Source organism: Moschus berezovskii, chromosome 3, assembly GCF_049115385.1.
Source record: "Moschus berezovskii isolate FMDL1 chromosome 3, NW_MosBer_1.0, whole genome shotgun sequence".
NCBI classification, from domain to species: Eukaryota; Metazoa; Chordata; class Mammalia; order Artiodactyla; family Moschidae; genus Moschus; species Moschus berezovskii.
This window is the reverse complement of record NC_142462.1, coordinates 25,961,611-25,983,463: the sequence shown is the minus strand read 5'-3', so window position 1 is coordinate 25,983,463 and position 21,853 is coordinate 25,961,611. Positions and strand designations below refer to the sequence as shown.

Sequence of the window (21,853 nt, the reverse complement as noted above, 5' to 3'; positions counted from 1 at the left end):
TTTGTAAAGAGTGGTTTTGACCAAAGCATGTAGTGAACTCTTTGGTTCTACATCATAATATAGTCAGCTTTAAGCAATATTTCTTCATTCTTTTAATGTATCTGTCATTTTATTATGGAATGAGATCAGTTTCTTATGGGTCAGCCTGAATCACGGATGTCACTTGAGGATGTCACGGATGTCACAAAATATTATTTGTACCAGTATTTGCAAACATTGGACAGTGATCTTCCTTCCTTCATGGAGGTGACCTGAGAAAGATGAATTAAACTACTGGGAGAGAGGTACATGGTAGTTGCCCGCCAACCTTGCTGAAATAACTTCTGCTATTGGAACAGAACTCCTCCAGTTTTATTATATAGTTCAAAGACAACATGAACTAATAGGATCTGGGCTGCCGTCTATGGGGTCGCACAGAGTTGGACACGACTGAAGTGACTTAGCAGCAGCAGCACATATATAAACCATTATGGGGTATCGTGGTGACACACTTATGGAATCTCTTAAATCTGTCCCCAAAATGAAGTTTCCAAAAACCCTGACTTTTTTTTTACCTTATCTAATAATTACTGTTATATCACAGTCTAGTGGTAGGAGCCCCCATTATAAGACTCCATTATGTTGAAGCTCTGGATATAAGAATTTTGTATATGTGCATTTCTAAATTTAAGATTATTCTATGAATTTAGAACAATATTAAGTTTAGTATGCCTTGAAAAACTTCTGTAAGAGTAATTGCTTTTTTATTCTCTGTACCAATTAACATTTTTGTTGTTCGGTCGCTAAGTCAGTGTATCCAACTCTGCGACCCCATCAACTGCAGCACACCAGGCTCCTCTGTCCTCCACTATCTCCCGGACTTTGCTCAAGTGCATTGAGTCAGTGATTCTATCTAACCATCTCATCCTGTGTCACCCACTTCTCTTTTAGCCTTCAATCTTTCCCAGTATCATGGTCTTTTCCAAAGAGTCGGCTCTTTGCATCATGTGGGCAAAGTATTGACTCTTCAGCATTAGTCCTTCCAGTGAATATTCAGGACTGATTTCCTTTAGGATTGACTAGTTTGATCTCCTTGTTGTCCAAGGGACTCCAAGAGTCTTCTCCAGTACCACTGTTCAAAAGCATCAATTCTTCGGCACTCAGCCTTCTTTATGGTCGAACTCTAATAGTTTTACATGACTACTAGAAAAACCATAGCTTTGACTATACAGATCTTTTTTGGCAAAGTGATGTCTCTCCTTTTGAATATGCTGTCTAGCTTGATCATAGCTTTCCTTCCAAAGAGCTTGAGTCTTTTCATATCATGAATAAACTCTATCACTGCTTCCACATTTTTCTCTTCTATTTGCCATAGAGTGATGGGACCAGATGCCATGATGTTAGTTTTTTGAATGTTGAGTTTCCAAGCCAGCTTTTTCACTCTCCTTTTTTTACCCTCATCAAGAGGCTCTTTAGTTCCTTTTCACTTTCTACCATTAGAGTGGTATCATCTGCCTATCTGAGATTGTTGATATTTCTCCTGGCAATCTTGATTCCAGCTTGTGCTTCATCCAGCCCAGCATTTCACGTGATGTACTCTCCATATAACTTAAATAACATAGGTGCTATAAATAGCATGAAAAATGTAAATACGCTTCCCATTCTGAGGTGATATGATGATAATGTAGAAGATCCATAGTTAGTTATTAAAATGTAAAATTGAAGATCACTTTAAAAATGTTTCTCCTAACTTGTAGCATGTAAGTGTTTGCTCACATTTTAAATTTTTACTCGTAGTGAATCACCAAGATAATCATTTGTAATATAGCCTGTAAGCTTTCAGAATGACTCTCATCTATTCTCTTTTACCCTGATCTGCTAATTAGATGCATGAGCACTTCAGTCAACCACTTAACAGTCAATCTTATTTTTAGAAAAAAAAAGAAAAAGAAAACTTTAAAAATATCTTGTGTCTCTCATGAAAATGTTTCAGTTCAGTTCAGTTGCTCAGTAATGTCCGACTCTTTGTGACCCCATGGACTGCAGCACACCAGGCTTCCCTGTCCATCACCAACTCCCGGAGCTTGCTCAAACTCATGTTCATGGAGTCAGTGATGCCATCCAACCATCTCATCCTCTTTTGTCCCCTTCTCTTCCTGCCCTCAATCTTTCCCAGTATCAGGGTCTTTTCCAGTCAGTCAGCTCTTCACATCAGGTGGCCAAAGTATTGGAGTTTCAGCTTCAGCATCAGTCCTTCCAATGATATTCAGGACTGATTTCCTTTATGATTGGCTGCTTTGACCTCCTTGCAGTCCAAGGGACTCTCAAGAGTCTTCTCCACAAAAATGTTTGATCCCTTGTAAAAAGTACAACTACAGAAAAAGCTGAAATTGACCAAAAGCAGTAGACTTCCTGCCTTAGTACTGTCGATTCAAAGCATGAAGAATTCAGTACTATATTTTAAAAGAAAAGCACATCTAGGAAAAAGGTGGTTCCCTGGAAGCACTGAACTTCATGGAAATTGTGAATGGATCGAAGATCTTCAAGTGAACTGTTCAATTAGGTTATTTGTGTCTATCCAGCATCACTCCTTTCTCAGTAAATCTGATCTATGATGCGTGTCCAGTGGGATATTTTAGTGTTTGCTAACAGTTTTACTCAAAGTCTGAGGAAATGGACTCTCTATTACCTGATTTCTTTGGAATTACTACTGATGTTCTGTCAATCCTGACAGTGGAATGCTGTCACTTTGGTACTCTATCTTAGGCATTCTCTAAATTGCAGTTTCTATGACCCCTGCCTTTGCTCAGCCAAATCAGCTTTCCAGATGTATGGTGGAAATGGGGTTTTAAAGTGGCTTTCAAGAAAGGTCTCTTACAGCTTTCAGTTTAAACATAAAATTGATCCCCACGTGTGTGCAGTGCAAAGACACTAATCCCCTGTCCTGTTCAATAGTGGCCTTATGGCATTTCTGTTTAATCTGTGTTATCCATCTGTGGATCATATTATCAGTTATTATACTCATAAAACAGTTTGACTGTCATCAGTTTAAGTATATTATTTTAGGTCATTTCCCATGTGGTTACCATTTTTTTTTTAAATATCTGTAACTCAAGGCACAATTCTGTCTGGAATTTCTCATAGTAATAGACTCTGTACTGAAAAGCAATACCAATACTCCAAAAATCAGATCTTAAAGTATACCTGGGAGCCAAATAAATGTTTGCCCCTCCTGATACATGAAATTAAATATAGTTCCCACACAATTGTTAATATATGAATAGATTTTTGACTGTTATCTCTCTTAACTGCATAATACAAACTACATATATTTACTTTTGTTATGAAATCTTGGACAGTGTCACTATTAGCAACAGACTGTAAATCACTCAAAAACCAAATTACACATTTTCTCCTCACTGCTAGAATCCTCTAAGACCTTGATTGTTGTTCATCGCTAACTCGTGTCGAACTCTTTGCCCCCATGGACTGCAGCACGCCAGGCTTCCCTGTCCTTCACTATCTCCCAGAGTTTGCACAAACTCATGTCCATTGATTCAGTGATGCCATGCAACCATTTCGTTCTCTGTTGCCTCCTTCTCCTCCTGCCCTCAGTATTTCCCAACATCAGGGTCTGTTTCAAAGAACTTGATTGGTTTACTAGAAATTGATTGCCTATGCACATTAGTACTAAGTACTTCTACAGTTAATCACTCTTAAAATTTGACAGAACAGGAGGTAGAATTTCCGGAATTATGGTATCATTTAACCTTGATATTTTAAAGAATCTTAGAGGTAACCTAGCTTATGCAAGGTACATGTATACAAGATTTTTGTTGAAATGTGACAGATTTTATTATGCTGTCCCTCAACCCTACCCAGATTGCCCAAAACCCCTTTTTCTGCTCAACATTTTGTATTTCAAAAGCATGTATCGCTCTATAACATGCCATGTAATTTTATTATGTTTTTATCTATGTTGTATCTCCTGTACAAAAACGTGGATTGATGAAGTTATCTTTGACTACTCTATTCACTCATGTATCCCAAGCACGAAAACAGTAGGTGCTCAGTCAGTATTTGTAGAATGAATGAATGAGTGAAGAGTTGGAGAGAATTTTGTAGCTACAATCAGGCTTGGAGACTTTTTTCAAGCAGTGTCCTTCCTTCTGTGTCACCGTTCTGGGATATAATCAAACAGATCACTGAGAACAACTAAGACCTTTGGAATAAAACATGTACATGCCACAAACTTTCTATATGCTCTTCATCAAGTATGTGGGCTTCTCTCTGCCTGCTAAATTGTAGGTACGTTTAGAATTGCCTGATTTGTACACCAGATTTGGACAACAGCTTATCTCTTGGTTTATATTAGCAACTGTGACAACTTGCTTTTTCCCAGCCTATGTTTACAGCTTAAATTGGGAATGTTGAACTTTTACTTAATTCTCTTTGTGTCCACTCAACTTCCCTTGAGAAAATAAGGAATAACATTTCTATTAGATTTATCTCAAAACAATACTTTCAAGGTGAATGGGATAAATTGTAAAAGTTCCAGATGCTCAAGTCTTGAGCTCTTTGAATTATGTAATTTCTTCCAGACACTTCTCTTCAATCTTTACTCGCAGCATATTTGTCTTTGATGTTCTTCATATCGAGTTTAAGCCACAATGCACTATCAACAGATATTCTAAAATTGAACTCATTTTTATTTGTGATGTTTTATCATCTGTTAATGTCAAATAAGCAGAAAAGCCTGTCTCATAGGACTGTTTTACTTGAGCCCACGCTGTTGTGTATACATAAGTCTCCTATCACCTAAAAGTAATTTTATATATTGCTGTTGATACCTCTAAAATACTTACCAACTTGGACAGACTCTGAGGAAACTTGAGCATCAGCTTTTAGGTTAAGTTGCGTGTGCACTCAGTTGCTTCATTCATGTCTGACTCTTTACGACCCCATGGACTATAGCCTACCAGGCTCCACTGTCCATGGTTAAATTCCTTGTTATCATATTTCAGGCTCTGCAGGCGAAAAGGTATCGGTAACCACTACCAATTCTGCAGTTATAGCATGAAAGCAGCCAGAGACAATATGTGAGTGAATTGCGCAGTTATGTTCCAATAAGATTTTATTTACAAAAATAGGCTGTCAGCCTAGGCTATCATTGGCCAACTGGGATTTGAACCCTTCTTACTCATACCAGCAGCATAAACATTCCAGAAAAGCCACTGGAAATTCAGTCCACATTGCAGAGCTGCTGAGTCAGAATCTGCATTCTGACAAAATGGTGGGGAGGTGGGGGTGTGCAGAGGGTGTCAAAATAATCAACACCTAATGGATGATAGTTGACTTGCTTACCAGTTGTGGGGAGGAGCACAAACATTAGGAAGTTTTTAAAATTTGTAAATATGGATCTTTATAAAGGGAATGCCTGTTTAGGTATGATTTTGAAAACAGAATGAGTTCTGTAGGATCTTCTGTGAAAGGATATTGGCAAGTTAATGATTGCCCTGAGGATGAGGAAAGTCTTTTTTGGCTCAGATAGAGAAATAGGAGAGAGCTCTGTGTTTATTTACTGCTCTATTCATAAACAGAGTACGGTATTGTATTAAAGTGTTGTGTGTGATTTGGACTTTTGCACTCAGTATTCACGGTCCAGTGACCAAATTCTAGGACTTTGTACTGCCTTTTGTCCATCATGCTGGCATTCAGATAGCTGCACTACTTGTTCCAGGTCACATTAAGCTCTTTTAAATATTTCAGTCTTTTAACTACAGTCACTATTGAATTGTTCAGCATAGTTTGCCTAACGCCTCAGTAGTATAAGATTGATTTCCCTTTAACATTGATTCTAAAATATAATGATTTATATTGATTCTTTCATGCTTTCTTTCTTTGCCTAGCATGTTTATGAATGGTATCACAAAGAACCTTCTGGACAGTAATGAATGGCTTTAGCAGTTAGTTTTGGAAGCATCAGTGGGGTTCAAAGTATGCCCATTAAAATTTGATATTTTGCAAAACCCTTTCTGGAACCCACAGTCATTCTTACAGGTTGCTTCATAGAGGGGTTGTACCACAATACTAATTATTTTAATAAAAAGAAAGCTCTGCAAACTTTACAAGTAAAACAAAAGCTTTTTAGTAAGATATTTTCATTTTATAATGATAGCTCACCCTATGGCAACATTTAATATTATTGCATAATAACCTAAATGATCTACATCTTTATTTCACCAGTTTCCTGCAGTTATGATGTGGATGATTTGAAAACAGGTATCATGTTTGAATGATCGTCCCTCAATGTTGTAAGGAACTGTAAATGCTGGATGCTGCCTTATCAGTCAGAAATTCTCGTATACGTGCCACCAAGTGTGGGGTTTTCTTCCTATTAGGATCTATGGGAACAAAAAAAAGACCATCAACAAAACTTAGAAAAGGAATGCATTCTAAGTGTATTTCTTGTACAAGTGCCCAACTGAAATTTTTAATATTCAGAGACATTGTGGAGCTCAGAGTACATCTGATAAAATTAATTATGGACATGAAGAAAGTAGATTCTGAAATAACCTACATGACCACTGAACCATAATATACCTGGAATGTTTTCCTTTTTGTAATGAAATTCTACAGAAGATGATATAAGTTTAACATTAAAGGTTGATTAGAAACAAAATGGAGTGAGAAATTATTCCTTATTGTAGTAGATGCCTGTATTTGAGGAAGAGCATGTTTCATTAAACCAGGAAAAAAGGCAATTTTTTAATTTTTAATTTTTTAAATGAGCTGAAATGGCATGCTGATTTCTCTAAGAAACTTTGTCAGTTGGTAGTATTTTTCTAATGTCTTAATTCATTTTAGAATTTAAACCTTTCGTTTGATAACACAGGTAAAGCTAGTGCTGCTTTTACAGTCATCTTTCACAATTGAGATATTTTTCCCTTCAAATGTAAAAAGATAGACAGGGAGTGAGAGACTTTTCCTGAGGTAGACGATGCAAGTTTAAAGAACCAGGCAAATAAAGAAAGGGCTACTGTGGATATGTGGGTTCAGAAAGAAACCAGGTGCCTAGGGTGGAGTTTAATAAAGTGTGGGCACCAGCATTGTTTTCTAACAGGCTCCCTGAAGGAGGGCCATAGAGGTTGAGGGTGACTTTCCTTGGCAATTTTCCTGCAGCGTGAATTTTCCATTCATACTGTATGAGATGGGAATACTTCTGGTGTTATCACTTAGTTCTGTGCTCCATGTCACAGAGACCTGAACTTAGCTAGTCCTTACTTATAAGGTTTTAAACTGGGCTCCATGGAGCCCCTCAGGCCAGGCTGCCAAACATAGCCTCCAGGATACCCCATACACTTACTGGGCTTTCTGCCTTTTTAGAAACAAAGTGTTTCACTGCTTAAAATAAAATTTAACTACCAAGGACAATTCATTATTTGCAACAGCAGCAGAAAAAAAATCTATTTACTTTTGCCTTTATCAACAATATCTGCTATTATGTTTTATTCCACAGCCTTTCTTTTGGGCTCTGACCGCCCCCACCTCCCCAATGCCTTGGAGGAAAGATAACAGTGAGTGAATGAGTGAAAGTCACTCAGTCGTGTGGACTCTTTGTGACGACCCCATAGTCTATACAGCCCATGGAATTCTCCAGGCCAGAATACTGGAGTGGGGAGCCTTTTCCTTCTCCAGGATATCTTTCCAGTCCAGGGATCGAACCCAGGTCTCCCGCATTGCAGGCTGATTCATTACCAGCTGAGCCACAAGGGAAGCCCTAAGATAACACTAACCAGTGAAATGACGAGGTGTGGTAATCTTGCTGATAACTATGATAATTTGATTGATAAAAACCACAAAGTTGTTCATTATTCATGTTGTGTTATGTTGTTATTGAGGTTGTTGTAGTTGTTTAGTCACTAAGTCTTGTCCGACTTTTTTGCTACCCCAGGGACTATAACCTTCCAGGCTCCTCTGTCTGTGGGATTTTCCAGGCAAGGATACTGGAGTGGGTTGCCGCTTCCTTCTCCAGGGGATCTTTCCGACCCAGGAATGGAACCTGCATCTCCTGCACTGCAGGCAGCTTCTTTACCCCTGAGCCTCCAGAGAAGGCTACTGTATTATAAGATTTCATAATTCACGGAGACACTAACTGACCCTCATACAGAATCCTGTTATATTAATGCCCTGCAAGTCCAAAGTAACTGTAATATACATTAGTTGAATATAGTCTAATACCCTTTAGTTGAGTGTGGTCTCATTTCAGGACTTCCCCTATGGCTCAGTGGGTAAAGAATCCGTCTGCAGTGCAGGTGATACAGGAAACTAAAGTTTGATCCCTGGTCTTTTTCTACTTCAAAGTATCATCAAAATGGTTATGTAGTAAGTAAAGCTTATACATAGGAATTTTTTTGTAAATGCATGAAGAATTAGACATAAACCATATCAATGGGCTCAAAAAGCAACCCGAGAGCACTCCAACATATTTGTGGGCATTTTAAAGTTAAATTTAAAAGGAAAATCTTCACTTGCATTTACTCTCCAGTGTTTAGCCATTTTTTCATAGTTACATTGAAAGCCAGTTTAGCCCTGACAGGAAATTGTAGTTAATCTGCATAAACACAAAATGGTCGTTTAAAATGTCATTAAAAAAATATTCAAGAAGTTTATCTGCATAACAGTTTGCTCTCTCTTTGCCATAAGTTTAACCTTTACTTCTTTAAAACTTTAAAGTATAAACTAAGAAGGAATTTTCTTAAGGGTTTTGTTTTTGTTTGTTACCTTTTGTATTTTTCCCCTTATCTAGAAATGGATATAAAAATGTCTAATTAAACATTAAAACTCTGTACAGCTCAAAACATGAATCTAGTTTTAATGCATTATAATTACAACCTATCGGAATGGTCTGTTTCTCACTGGTCCAGTGAGATGCTGTAGGAAAAAGTTAAGAAGCATATAATGCAGTGTCTGAGTCATTCTCCTAGATTCACAGTTCATGTTAGCAAACAAGCAACACACGAAAAAAGAAAGCCCAGGGTGAAAAGACCTGTTTAACCTAGTTTAATGCAACAATTTTCCAACTTGTTTGACCACGTAATTTATAAAAATCATGTTTAACACTTATTAGAATCTTCCCAACCAGGGAAGCCAAGAATCCAACAAACGAGTGTTTAAAGATAGTCCTTTGGAAATACTTCATGTCATTGTGTGATTCTTGTTGACTAAAAGAACAGTGCCCTGATGGATCCAGTTAAAAATAAATTACTCTACTGTTTCAAAGTTGATTTATTTCCTATTACTTCATAATCTGAACACTCTATCAAATATGTTTATATTGCTGACAAAGCCCTATTTCCAAAATGGGTTCTTAGAACTTTTTTCCAATTTTTAATACAATATTAGTTAAAATTATAAATGTTAGATTTGGGGAGAGAAAGTCTATAAATGCCTTCATGTATGTAATTAGTCGCAAAGTTTTTATTTGGGTTGAATAAGTAAACTTTGGATATGGGCTCTTGCATAAATAAGTTTATTTCCTCTTTAAATAAAATATACGTCTGAAAGTAGAACTCATTTGTGACACTAACTACCTAGACTTGAGCTAAACTTCACAGGTTAAGGGTTCAGTCTTCTACAAGACTGCTCTCACTTCAGACGTGAGCTGTGCATGTTCGGGAATCCCAGGTGAGCCTCGCTTCTGAACAACTGGCCACAGATTTTGGGGTTCCCACTACTCCCTCAGGTTCAGTAATGCACTGGGATGATTCAGAGAACTCAGAAAGCACCATACTTACAATTAGAGGTTTATTATAGCAAAAGGATGAAAATCAGAACCAGTCAATAGAAGGGACGCATAGACGAGGGCTGGGAGGGTCCCAAACACAAGGCATCCATGCCATCGCCCCGTGGAACCAGGAGTCATCACCATCTTGGCCCATGGATATCTTTTACCAGCCTGAGCTTTTGTATCCAGAGTTTTCTAGTGGGGAAGGAGTTATTTTGTAGGCATTATTAGTTGAATCACTGACCACACAGTTAAACTCAATCTCCTCTCCCCAGAGGTTGGAGGGTATCAGGAGGCTGCAAGCCCCAAGCTTTTTAAATACATGGTTGGTCTTTGTGGTATAGTCATCCCCCTTACTTAGACATCTTCTCATAAACTCACATGTAGTCTAAGAGGCCCACCATGAATAACAAAGATACTCCTGTCATTCAGGAAATTTCAGAGCTTAGAAGCTGTCTGCCAGGAATCAGAGAAACAGAACAGCCAAAGTCTTCATTATACAGCAGCATTTTAGAGTTTGCTAGTAGAAATGGCCTTGATCATGAACTACATAGGTATACTGCCTGAATCTGAATGCTCCTAGTCATTGGGTGTCAGTATTGGAAGAGCAACAGCTACAAAACCTGACAGCAATTAAAACTGATGTTGAAATTTTCTGAGAAAGTCTATAAGTACCTAGCAGATATGAAGAGATGTGTCTTCACATGTATATGAAACAAAAATATAAAAATAAAATTAAAATAACTGTTTATTGCAGTTACATAAACTTACCTGAATACTTCATTATGAACATTTTATTTGCCCAGGGTTGATTCATAACCTTTCATGCACTGAATTTAAGAATTTTATAGGTAGAATAGTTGATTATAGGAGTTTGGATATATACATGGTAGTTTAGTTTCCCCAGCTTTTCAAGTCATTTCTTAATATATAATTACAAAAGAATATTCTACTCATTTTGAAACTATTTTTCAGTGACCTTTTCCAGTATTTTCAAATCCATAAGGACCACAGTAGATAAACTTCTAGCTAAACGTTCTCATTTGCAATTGCAGTCATGTGCATATAACACACATTTAAGCAGGATAGATTTTTCAGGTCACTTTTGAGATTAATCCAGATGTTTCCAATGGAGTGCCAGCAGAGCTCATTCACACAGCTGTAAATCAGAACCAACCAATATGTTCCACGTGCTTTCAAAATGAATTCTTTAATCTATCGACAGTACACCTTTCAACAGCACAATATCGTAATTGGGAAAGTTGTTGAAAGCTACTTTATCTGCGCATTCATAATTCAAATGAATGAGGTGACTGGATGTATCTCAAAGGTCCTCTGGTTGCCACTCAAAGCCTGCCAATTTTGTCAGGAGTTTGATTTTTTCACGTGTCATATTCTGTGTTGAGCTACCAAGTTTTAACACCCTCATTGTGAAGTCATTTTATTCCAGCATTCTCGGGAACCATAAATTGCTTCAAGATGCCAGCAGTTTATTTAGCCTTAAAATGCTTCAGATGTTTCTGTCTTTCTATCCCCCATGATCGTTTGGTGTTAATTGCCCTCAAAAATGATCCTAGTGGAGAAGGCAGGGGAATGCTTATCTGGCAGTTCACTAGTAACATTAAGGATTTTAATTGTACGAGATAAACATGACAGGCAATTATTGAATGTTGTTACACATTAGAAAATTAAAATGGAATGCTAAGCATTATACTCTTTTGCAGTTGTGTCTTTATCTCAGTGCCTAATTTGTATCTTTCAGCATTTTAATAGATTGAGTTTTATTGGAGAGACATTTTCTGGAATACTCTATTGGAAGATCAAACATAAAAATTTTATATCCGCTTACTTAATAGTACAATGTGAATCAAACTGAAGTCAGACATGACATATTTCACCAATGCCATTGTACTTCAGCAGATAAAATGGAAAGAATTTCCATTTATCTGTTACTCTGAAGTAGTGACATGGAAAATCATGTTGAGTCTAATGTCAGTTATAATTACTGAATGACAAAAGGTTAGAGCTTTGTTTTTGCAGTTATTTTGATCTTTTGCAAGCCAGGAAAGGTGGCGCTAGTGGTAAAGAATCTGCTTTCCAGCGCAGATGACATAAGAGATGCGGGTTCGATCCCTGGGTCAGGATGATCCCCTGGAGGAGGGCATGGCAACCCACTCCAGTATTCTTGCCTGGAGAATCCCATGGAGAGAGAATCCTGGCAGACGGCAGTTCATAGGGTTACAAAAAGTCAGATACAACTTAGCATGCACACACACACAAGGTAGGAAATGAAATTCTAGAAATATTTCAATAATTTATTGCATATGAAATACTAGCGTTCTTTTACTAAAGCAGTTTTGATAATATTTGGAAATAGTTGGATTTTTGTTAATTATAAACATTAAATAATTTGGTTACTGATGACAGGATTTGTAAATGACTTTAGACATTTTTAGCTTGACTCAAAAGGAATTATATACCTCAATATAAGAACTAAAACTGTAAAACTCTTGGAAAAAATGGGTGTTTTTGACCTCTATGACCTTGGATTAGATAACTGTTTCCTAGATAGGACATCAAAGCACAGCAGTAAAAATAAAAATAGATCAATTGGACTTCATTACCATTTAAACTTTTCTTCTTCAAAGGACAAGGACACTAAAATAAAAGAGACCTAATATACGAGTTTTGACAAATGTATAAAGTGGAACACTCATATCCTGCTAGTGGTGTCGTAAAATGGTACAGTCACTTTGGAAAACAGTTTGGCATTTCAGTAAAAAGTTAAATACATACCCAAGAGAATTGAAAGCTCATGTGTACAGAAACTTGTACACAAATATTCACAGCATTATTTGTAATGTATAAAACATGGAAACAACTAAAATGTTCATCAGTTGATGAAAGGATTGAAAATTTGATATGTCCATATAATGGAATACTATTTAGTTATAAAAAGGAATGAGATACTAACAAATGTCACAACAAAGAAGAATCCTGAAAATATTGTATTAAGTAAAAGAAGCTGATCATAAAACATAATGTTTGATTTCATTTTATAAAATGTTCAGAATAAGTGAATTCTTAGAGATACAAACTAGATTAGTGGTTGCTAGAGTACGGGAGGGGAAAATGGGAAATGGCTGCTAATAGGTATAGCAGTGGTAATGAAAATGTTCTAAAAGCAGATGGTGGTGATGGTTGCATAACACAGAGTAAAGCCCAAAACATGAGCTGACTTTTATGATATATAAATTATGTCTCAATCAAATTTTTAAAAGTCTACCTAGAGTTCTTAATAGAAACTGTTTACATTATAGTCATTTTCAAAGTGGAATCTTTGTTGTTGATGTAAAATGATAAGAGCAGAGTGTTCTCTTGTTTCTAGAACAACCACTCTCACAGGTAGATTGTGACAGAGGATAACATTTGACTCTTGACCAGGGGAATTTTGCTTTATCCACTTATTTGTCTTGAGAAAAATAGGGATAAATTGGTAACTGTGAAGGGAATGGTTAAGGAAAATGCTCCCATTTCTCAGGACAAATCTGTAGACTCTTAAATTAATTGACTGTGTGATTTGATGGAATGAGTGCTAGACTAGACTCAGATCCTAGCCTCATCTCTGACTGTGTGACCTTGCCCTTGTCATTATCTCTCTGTATTTGTTTTTGTATATGTCCAGTAGAGCATCAGTACATGCCTACTATATTTATGCTATTTTCAAGATAATCAAATGAATATGGTATATGAAGGTGCTTTGAAATTGACAACATTGTAATAATATGAGACATTATTTATTTAGCATCCTTCTTTTTCTTCATCAGACTTGATTTTCAATGAAAGAGAAACATAAGGTGCTAAGTTAAATGGTTCCTTTTGAATACTGATTGAGAGAGTCTGGCTTTCTTCTTGAGGAAGAATGTTGCATGGACTCAGACACTTGAACTTATGTGACATTAGCAGATAGGATTTTATAGAAAAGTTATAATTTTTTTAATGTATTATTCTGGCAGCATGAGAATGACATGGCAGTAGACAGGTTATTGTCAATTAAACACGAGCTGTCAGAAAGTCAGAAATGTTGAAATATGGTGAGCATGAATCCTAAGCAGATCATATGGCAGCTACTCAGCTGTTATTTTAACAGAGTTGCTGTGTTATGTGTCATTTTCCTGCAGGATTTAATTTGAAACCCTAATGACAGAGACACCTCTATATTTGCATGTCGCTGTCAAGTCAAACTTGGACCTTCTAAATGGGCTGGAATGGGTGGATGGTAATAGCCAAGTGTCATGTGGAGGAGACACCTCTTGTCTCATTTTTGTCCACTCAGGTTACATTGAAGAGGCCTGCATCATCCCCTGCCCCTCAGACTGCAAGCTCAGTGAGTGGTCCAATTGGTCACGCTGCAGCAAGTCCTGTGGGAGCGGCGTGAAGGTTCGGTCTAAATGGCTGCGTGAAAAACCCTATAATGGAGGGAGGCCATGCCCCAAACTGGATCACGTCAACCAGGTATTTTCTGCTCTTGGGAATATTGTAAAATACTTCTTAGATGCATATTGATCTCTTTTTTTTTTTTTACCCAAAATAGAGAATAAATAATAACCCCTGAATAAGATATTTGACCCACTTAATCTTTACAATGCCTGAGTAAATTATTAAAATTACAAGTCAGATGGATGATCTCTGTATTCTCAAGAGATTTACTATACTGTATGTGTATATATGTGCATATTAATATAATGGAAATAAAAAATGAAATCTACCTTTGAAATACTGTTAAGGTATTTAATCTGTTGTTATACAATAATTTGAGTGTTGAGAGCAAGATTGTCTTATCTGATAAATCCATTAGACTCAGAAAAAAAATCTCAGTTGCCAACCATACAAATTAAAATCAAGGAAAGTATGTAGGGTGTGGGTCAAAAATTGGGAAATATGTTATGTTGATATGAAATATGATGAGATGAGAGAGATATGAAGATGGTGTCAAAGTAACTCTATATTATCTATCAATTTGGTGATTGGCCTTTTCAGTATTAATTGGAACTTTCTTTGACTTTGAATACACACTTTGTTAGCAGCTATTCATAGTTATTACTTGTGTTCCATTTGAAATAAGGAGTGAAATATCTAATGGGGGAATTGTTTAATATAAGATTGCTAGTTTAATGTAACATAAGATTCATCAGAAAGTTATTGCCATGTTTGGCCTTCATGAGAATTAACAAAGAGTGAATTTCACACTAGATATGAAGATATGTGTGTGGATATTAAGATGTATGTTTAAGTCACAAAAGAACAAAGTTATATGTATGAACCAAATTTAAATATGTAGTTATGTTTCATACACACATAGATTGTCTAATTTTAATCTTCAAATACACTGCTCACCTATATACATTTGTCTTCCCAAAATAACCTTTGTTCATCACAATAAAATTATAGAGAAATAAAAATAACTTTTGAATAAAGCAATCAAGGGCCAGGAAAGTGGAGAATTAAATTGCATTGAAAGTCTTCTAGAAGAATGTTGATTTTTCCCAAGTAAAATTGCTAAACCGGCCTTTAAATAAATGCAACTAAAGGTGAATAATATACTGCACTGCTGCCATCTACTGGTAATTGAGTTTCTCTGTCCCAGTAACTATTTCTTAAGAAAATGCATGACCCTGATGAAACAGAATAACTGAATGTAATCTTTATAATACAAAAGAACATTTTTCTACAAGTTTTAAAATATTGAATTTCCAGTAGTAAACTTAAATTTCAATCATTTTATTCAAGTTTTGAATAAATTCTACACATTTTCTTACCTTTAGTGTGTATGTGTACAGCCAGTCAGAATTTTAAGTTTTGTTTGCCTCAGCATCTTTTATGTAGTGAATTTAGAAAAGTTCCAAATGGCTGTGCCAAGTTGTCTTTGCTGCTAAAACTTTTACCTAAGCCATTCTGTCACTCTGATAAAATCTACTGCAGAGTGTGATATCTGAGTATTTGTTACCAGACTACTGGTGGTATACTGAGACATGTACAATGGAAAAATCAAAACTGAAACAGGAAAGAATAGATTTCTGAACCTTTGAGCATAAATGTTCTATATTAAAAGTAGAAACTGCGAAGGATTTATTTGTTAGTAAAATGTAAGAAAAGTAAAGAATATGCAAAGGTTTGTGTAACTGAAAATTGGGGGGGGGGCTGGTGTAAATTCGTGAAAATCATAAGTCATGTAGATTTTTACTGCAGTCACACATTCCTCAATAAGTAATCTGTGGTAGTTTGCCTTGAAAATGGTTTCTGAGATTCCATTTTCCATTTGAGGAAGCAAATACTCATTCCTCAGAAATATGGGTGAATGAATTGCTCAAGATCACTCAGTCTATAAGTAGTCCACTCACAGTTTGGTCCACCAGATATTTGCAGTCATGTATTAATTCCCCATGATACGTATTTTGAGGTCTACTCGGTCTTCTAAGATTTCTTCATCCTGCCTATCAAATCCTTTCCTGGACTGTGCTGTTTGCAATTCGTGTGTATATCTTAATTTTAAACAATAATAAGGAGTTGGCTTTTCTATTTCAAGATCTAAGATAATGTTCGAATCATTTACAAAAAAAAAAAAAGCCACCATTTTATCTGGATAATCCTTGAAACTTAGAACGTAGGAGCTTCTCGCCAAATATACTGACATCTTAACTTGTCTCTGTTTCTCTCCCTTTTCCTCATTCCTGATGAACCCTGCTCCAGGCCCAGGTAAGCACTGCTCAGCTTTATGGTTCATGATGGAGTGCTGTTGGTTTCCATTTTACTCCTGGCATCAGAGAATGTATTCTTTTCATCTTTTACACAAAAGAAGTCATATTTTTCATAAAACTTTTCTTCTGCAGCTGTTCCCTTTTTTTTCCCTAACGTGTTACATGTGTTTTCTCGTTTTAAAATCAGGGCCTAAGGTTCAGGGATAGGGGAGAACAAGCTTAATTCACTCGCCTTGAAAAGGCAGTGACACCTCCTGTCCCATGCTTATGGGGTGTGGGAGAGGAGTAGGTGGGCTCCCAATGGTCGCGGGAGGCCGCTCTGAACTGATCTGTATTCTTTCCAGCGGAGGAGATTAGAATGAAAGCCGTCAAAGGACTAGGAAATATGGCCTTTCCCCTTCACTCGTCCCCTTCTCCACAACATGTAGGGTAATGTTTTACTAAATACTGAAATAGTATTTCGGTTCAGTTCAGTCACTCAGTCGTGTCCGACTCTTTGCGACCCTATGAATCACAGCACCCCAGGCCTCCCTGTCCATCACCAAATCCCAGAGTTCATTCAAACTCATGTCCATCGAGTCGGTTTAGTCCTATTTTAATACAGCACGCACTGTGAAGGTGCTCACGTCTGACAGTAATTACAGATTCTTACTCCACTAGTGCATGCTTTCTTCCTATGTGTGGTAGATCAACTTTATTCACTTTCCAGGGATGTTTAGTAAAACTAAAATTTGCACAAAGAATAGTTCAAATGGACTGTTTAAATCTGTATTTTCTGGAATTGAATAACTTTATAAAATATTCACGTACTATTGTGTGTGGGCGGGTATTAAAAAGTAGTAAATAGAGTTGAATTATCAAAAATTTTGAAATAATTTTAAGAGGCATTTTTCTTTAATGATTGACAGCTCTGTTGCAGTGGATTCAAGTCCTTTTTTTTTAAATTAATTTACTCCATTCTTCTCTCTCACTGAAAAAAGACTATAGTTGGTTCATTGTGCTAAAAATCCTGAAACCAACCAATGACACCACCGCAAACCTGGACCTACAAGCCTTAATGGGACCAGAGCACTGACAATTTGCTTTATTTCACGTGGCCCTCACTGCTTTGTAGCTGTGTAATATGAGACCAATTTCAGACTTTACCTCCAAGCCCTAAATGATTTAAGATAACTTTATTTAAGATAGCTGTATTTCATATTATTTATCTTTTAATTTCCTATATGGAACATGAAAAAATTCTTATTGGTATACATACTTATTTGGAAAGTGGGCCTAATTATATTTATTTGAAAATAACTACTTTTATATGCTGCATTCTTACTGTTGTTCAGTTGCTAAGTCACATCCAACTCTTGTGGCCCCGTGGACTGCCACATGCAAGGCTCCTCTGTCCTCCACTATCTCACAGTTTGCTCAGATTCATGTCCATTGAGTCAGTGATGCTATCTAACCATCTCATCCTCTGCCGCCCTCTTCTCCTGTTGCCTTTCAGTCTCTCCCACAGCATCAGGGTCTTTTCCAATGAGTCAGTTCTTTGCATCAGGTGGCCAAAATACTGGAGTTTCAGCTTCAGCATCAGTCCTTCCAATGAATATTCAGGGTTGATTTCCTTTAGGTTTGACTGGTTTGATCTCCTTGCAGTCCAAGGAACTCTCAAGAGTCTTCTCCCAAACCACAGTTTCAAAAGTGTTGTTATATGCTTCCGTAATTACTTAAAAATTAATGATAATTATTCTATTCATTTATTCATCTTACTCAACAAATCTCTATAGCATGCCTCACATATGAACACCCTAGGCTAAGTACTGAAGACACAGGAAACTTTGAACAGGAGGCATGGCCCAGGAAGTTATAATACCATGTGGTAAGGGTCAGTCCAGGAAACTGCAGAGTGTGTCTGTCGTGGTCCGTGAGGTCTGATCTCCAGCTGCAGTGTGATAGCAGATCAGCACAACACAGCAGGGCTAGCCCTGCCTGCCTGTCACTGCTGCAACTCGAACTGTCACGAGGGCCTCCATATTCCCGTTTTAGGACAGTGAACAGTAAAAGAGAGGCTGGTGTAAAAATGAACTGTCATGATTACTGAAGAGTGAGTCCCTTCTCAGTCCCGTGCAGCGAGGTCACTGAGAACCATGTGTGTTTCAGGTGTATGAGGTCGTCCCTTGCCACAGTGACTGCAGCCAGTACGTATGGGTCACGGAGCCGTGGAGCATCTGCAAGGTGACCTTTGTGAACACACGGGACAACTGTGGAGAGGGTGTGCAAACCCGAAAAGTGAGGTAAGGGCAAGCACGGGGCAGCAAAGGCCCCCTCCCAAGTTTTCGTGTGCCAGCCTGAACTTGCCCTCCCTCAGGTCTCCTGAATGAAACTGTCTTCAGCTTTACTTTTAGGGAGTCTTATGTTCATGGAAAGCTCTGAGAGGATCTGCTTCCAACAGCAGTTTGTCACCCTCCGCCTTCTGATTTTTGGGAGCTTTGCTTCACGGTGCTCTTGCCGGGAAAAGGCTGCATAGTGTATGTGAGCTGGACTAAATACAGTTTTTCCAACCCAATCAGTTCTTCCTTAAAGGTCAACTATATTTCTAACCATAGTTCTTTGATAATCTTTTATAAACTCTTTATCCTTAGCATCAAACTGTCCACCTTTTGAATACTCCCATTGCCCTGGGAAGCCTTCACTAAAACCCCTGGCTGGCTAGTGCCACTCATGTGTTATCTATGGCCAGTGACCAGGAGGGTAGCCACTCACCACCTGTGGCTATTTCACTTGAAATCTAAACTAATGAAAATTAAATAAAATGCATTGCCTCAGCCACACTAGGCCCATTCTAAGTGCTCCATAGTTGGAGGGGGCTAGTGGCCGTTCTTCGAGACAGCACAGTATTTTTCCATTGTCATAGAAGCATAGAAGGTATGATAGCCTTGTCATACTACTGAGCAGCCTTGTTCTATAATGCCCCACATACCCCTTAGTGTTCTGAAAGATCCATCTACATGTCTGTCCCCTTTATTAAATGCTATCTCTCCAAACTGAGACCTGTCATAGTCATAGAAATTCTCTAAAACCCAATACAATTGAAATATTGTAATAAATGTGGTTTAGTTGCTAAGTTGTCTCTGACTCTTGTGACCCCATGGACTGTAACCCCCCAGGCTCCTCTGTTCATGAGATTTTCCAGGCAAGAATACAGGAGTGGGTAGCCATTCCCTTCTCCAAGGGATCTTCCTAACCCAGGAATTGAACCCGGGTCTCCTGCATTGCAGGCAGATTCTTTACTGACTGAGCTACAAGGGAAGCCCGTAATAAGTGTAATACAATTAAATTAACTCATTAAATTATACCTAAAGCATCTGCATATGATTCTTAAGGGTCTCAAACCTGGGAAATCAGTATATAAGGCTTTATTATCTCCACTTTAAGAGAAGATTCAAAAGTACTAAGTAATTAATGTGCCTAAGCAGACAGTGAGTAAAGTGTCAGAGTTGCATTGAAACTCAAATGCTTTGTCACTCTTTAACCAGTTTATCCGAACTCTACTGAGTGATACACGGTAAAGAAAAATATAAAACATCCAAAGCTTTACAACTTCTGATTGTGAAGAATTCCATGCTCACTCATGACATAACCCTTCGTGAACTTAAGATGACTGTTTATCTGTTTCAGTAGGAAAGTAGAGCAAATTAATGTTTATATCATAAAACCTTGGGACTCTGTGTAAAACATTGGCTCTGATAAAAATAATCTCTATCTCTTTTTTTTAAAACCTCACTCATCTTAACTCTCAAGTTATTTTTCTGAGTATTAAAAAGTGGATGAGGTGGAGGGTGGAGGAAATGAGTTAATAGGGAAACAGGGAAGAAAAAGACAGACATTCTGTTTTCTACCACTCTTCTGCCAAATTTAAATTTTATCTTTAAAATATAAAAACATTTTATTTATATTAAAAACTTTATAAAGTTGGGTTTTTTGTTAATATAAAAATCACAATAGCTTCTTTCAGCTTTCCCTTCAGCTGTCTATTCATATATGTTGCTTCTTTTTGCTTTCCAAATGGCTATTGTCAATGTCTTCAAACACATTTTAAACAAAGTAACTTTTAGGATCAACTTATTTTTTCAGTAAACATTTTTAATGCAAATAGAGAAATTGATGAAAATTTCTTATCATGTAATAATGTTCCTTAAGGTTAAATGTCGTGTTAGATGCAACCATTGGGTGACATTTCAGGACAAATACATCTATAAGAAAGTATGAAAGTAAAAGTCAATCAGTCGTGTCTGACTCTTTGTGGCCCCATGGACTATACAGCCCATGGAATTCTCCAGGCCAAAATACTGGAGTGGGTAGCATTTCCCTTCTCCAGGGGATCTTCCCAACCCAGGGATTGAAGCCAGGTCTCCCACATTGCAGGCAGATTCATTACCAGCTGAGCCACAAGGGAAGCCCAGGAACACTGGAGTGGGTAGCCTATCCCTTCTCCAGCGGATCTTTCAGACCCAGGTATCAAATTGGGGTCTCCTGCATTGCAGGCAGATTCTTTACCAGCTGAGCTGCTAAGGAAGCCCTTTTAGGGTGGTGTGACATATCAAAGACTGAATAATAGTAGTGCTTTGCCCTGGTGAGAGAATATTTTTTCATTGACATTTTTCTAAAATTTACAGCACATGATGATAATAAAAACCAGTCAGGTTTGGTTATTTCTGTTGCTTCTGAAATCTCTGCAGGCAATCTACCCACTGTGGTGGGGGGTAGATCTACAGCTGTGGTGGGTGCCTGGCTCCACCCTTGGCCCCAATTTGGTTCTATGCTCTGTTTTCTAAAACAGCTTGATATTCTCACAGCATAATCCCTTCTCTTATGGAATGGAAAAAGTCCAGGCATTTGAAGAAAGCAAATGAATTTAAAGTGCCTTCCTTTGGGCTCAAGACTTGATCCAAATAGTTTTTCTGTATTCTGCAGTGCTAAATAGTGGTAGTGGGACTAAACCACTATCACCATTCTACAGTGATAAAAATATCATTAATACAAAATCAAATAAATAAAACTTACAAATAATCTGAATGTCAGAAAGAAGGGTTTTCTTTGCAGTTGTGGCACATTTAAATGATGAAATTGCAAAATTCAAATGTAATCATTAAAAAGTATGTTTTAGAAAAACAGTTAATAACATGAGATGTTTATCATATATTATTAATGTTTTTCCTAAATGGTACAGATAGTAGGTAAAGTTTATTCCTATTTAGTGAAATGAAAATATATGTTTAAATACAGTAGTCTGCTAAGAGTGATTCTCTCTGATATAATGTAGTGAATTTTTTATTATTCT

General features: G+C 37.2%; 1 protein-coding gene across 1 annotated transcript in view; it reads left to right on the top strand.

The window, feature by feature from the left end:
* The window catches only part of THSD7A (thrombospondin type 1 domain containing 7A), a 504,524-nt gene that overhangs the window by 441,716 nt on the left and 40,955 nt on the right, over window positions 1-21,853 (top strand). The window contains exons 14-15 of the mRNA XM_055420502.2: window positions 14,103-14,281; window positions 18,673-18,806. Coding sequence (XP_055276477.2) covers window positions 14,103-14,281; window positions 18,673-18,806 — 313 coding nt within the window. The remainder of the gene's footprint in view (window positions 1-14,102; window positions 14,282-18,672; window positions 18,807-21,853) is intronic.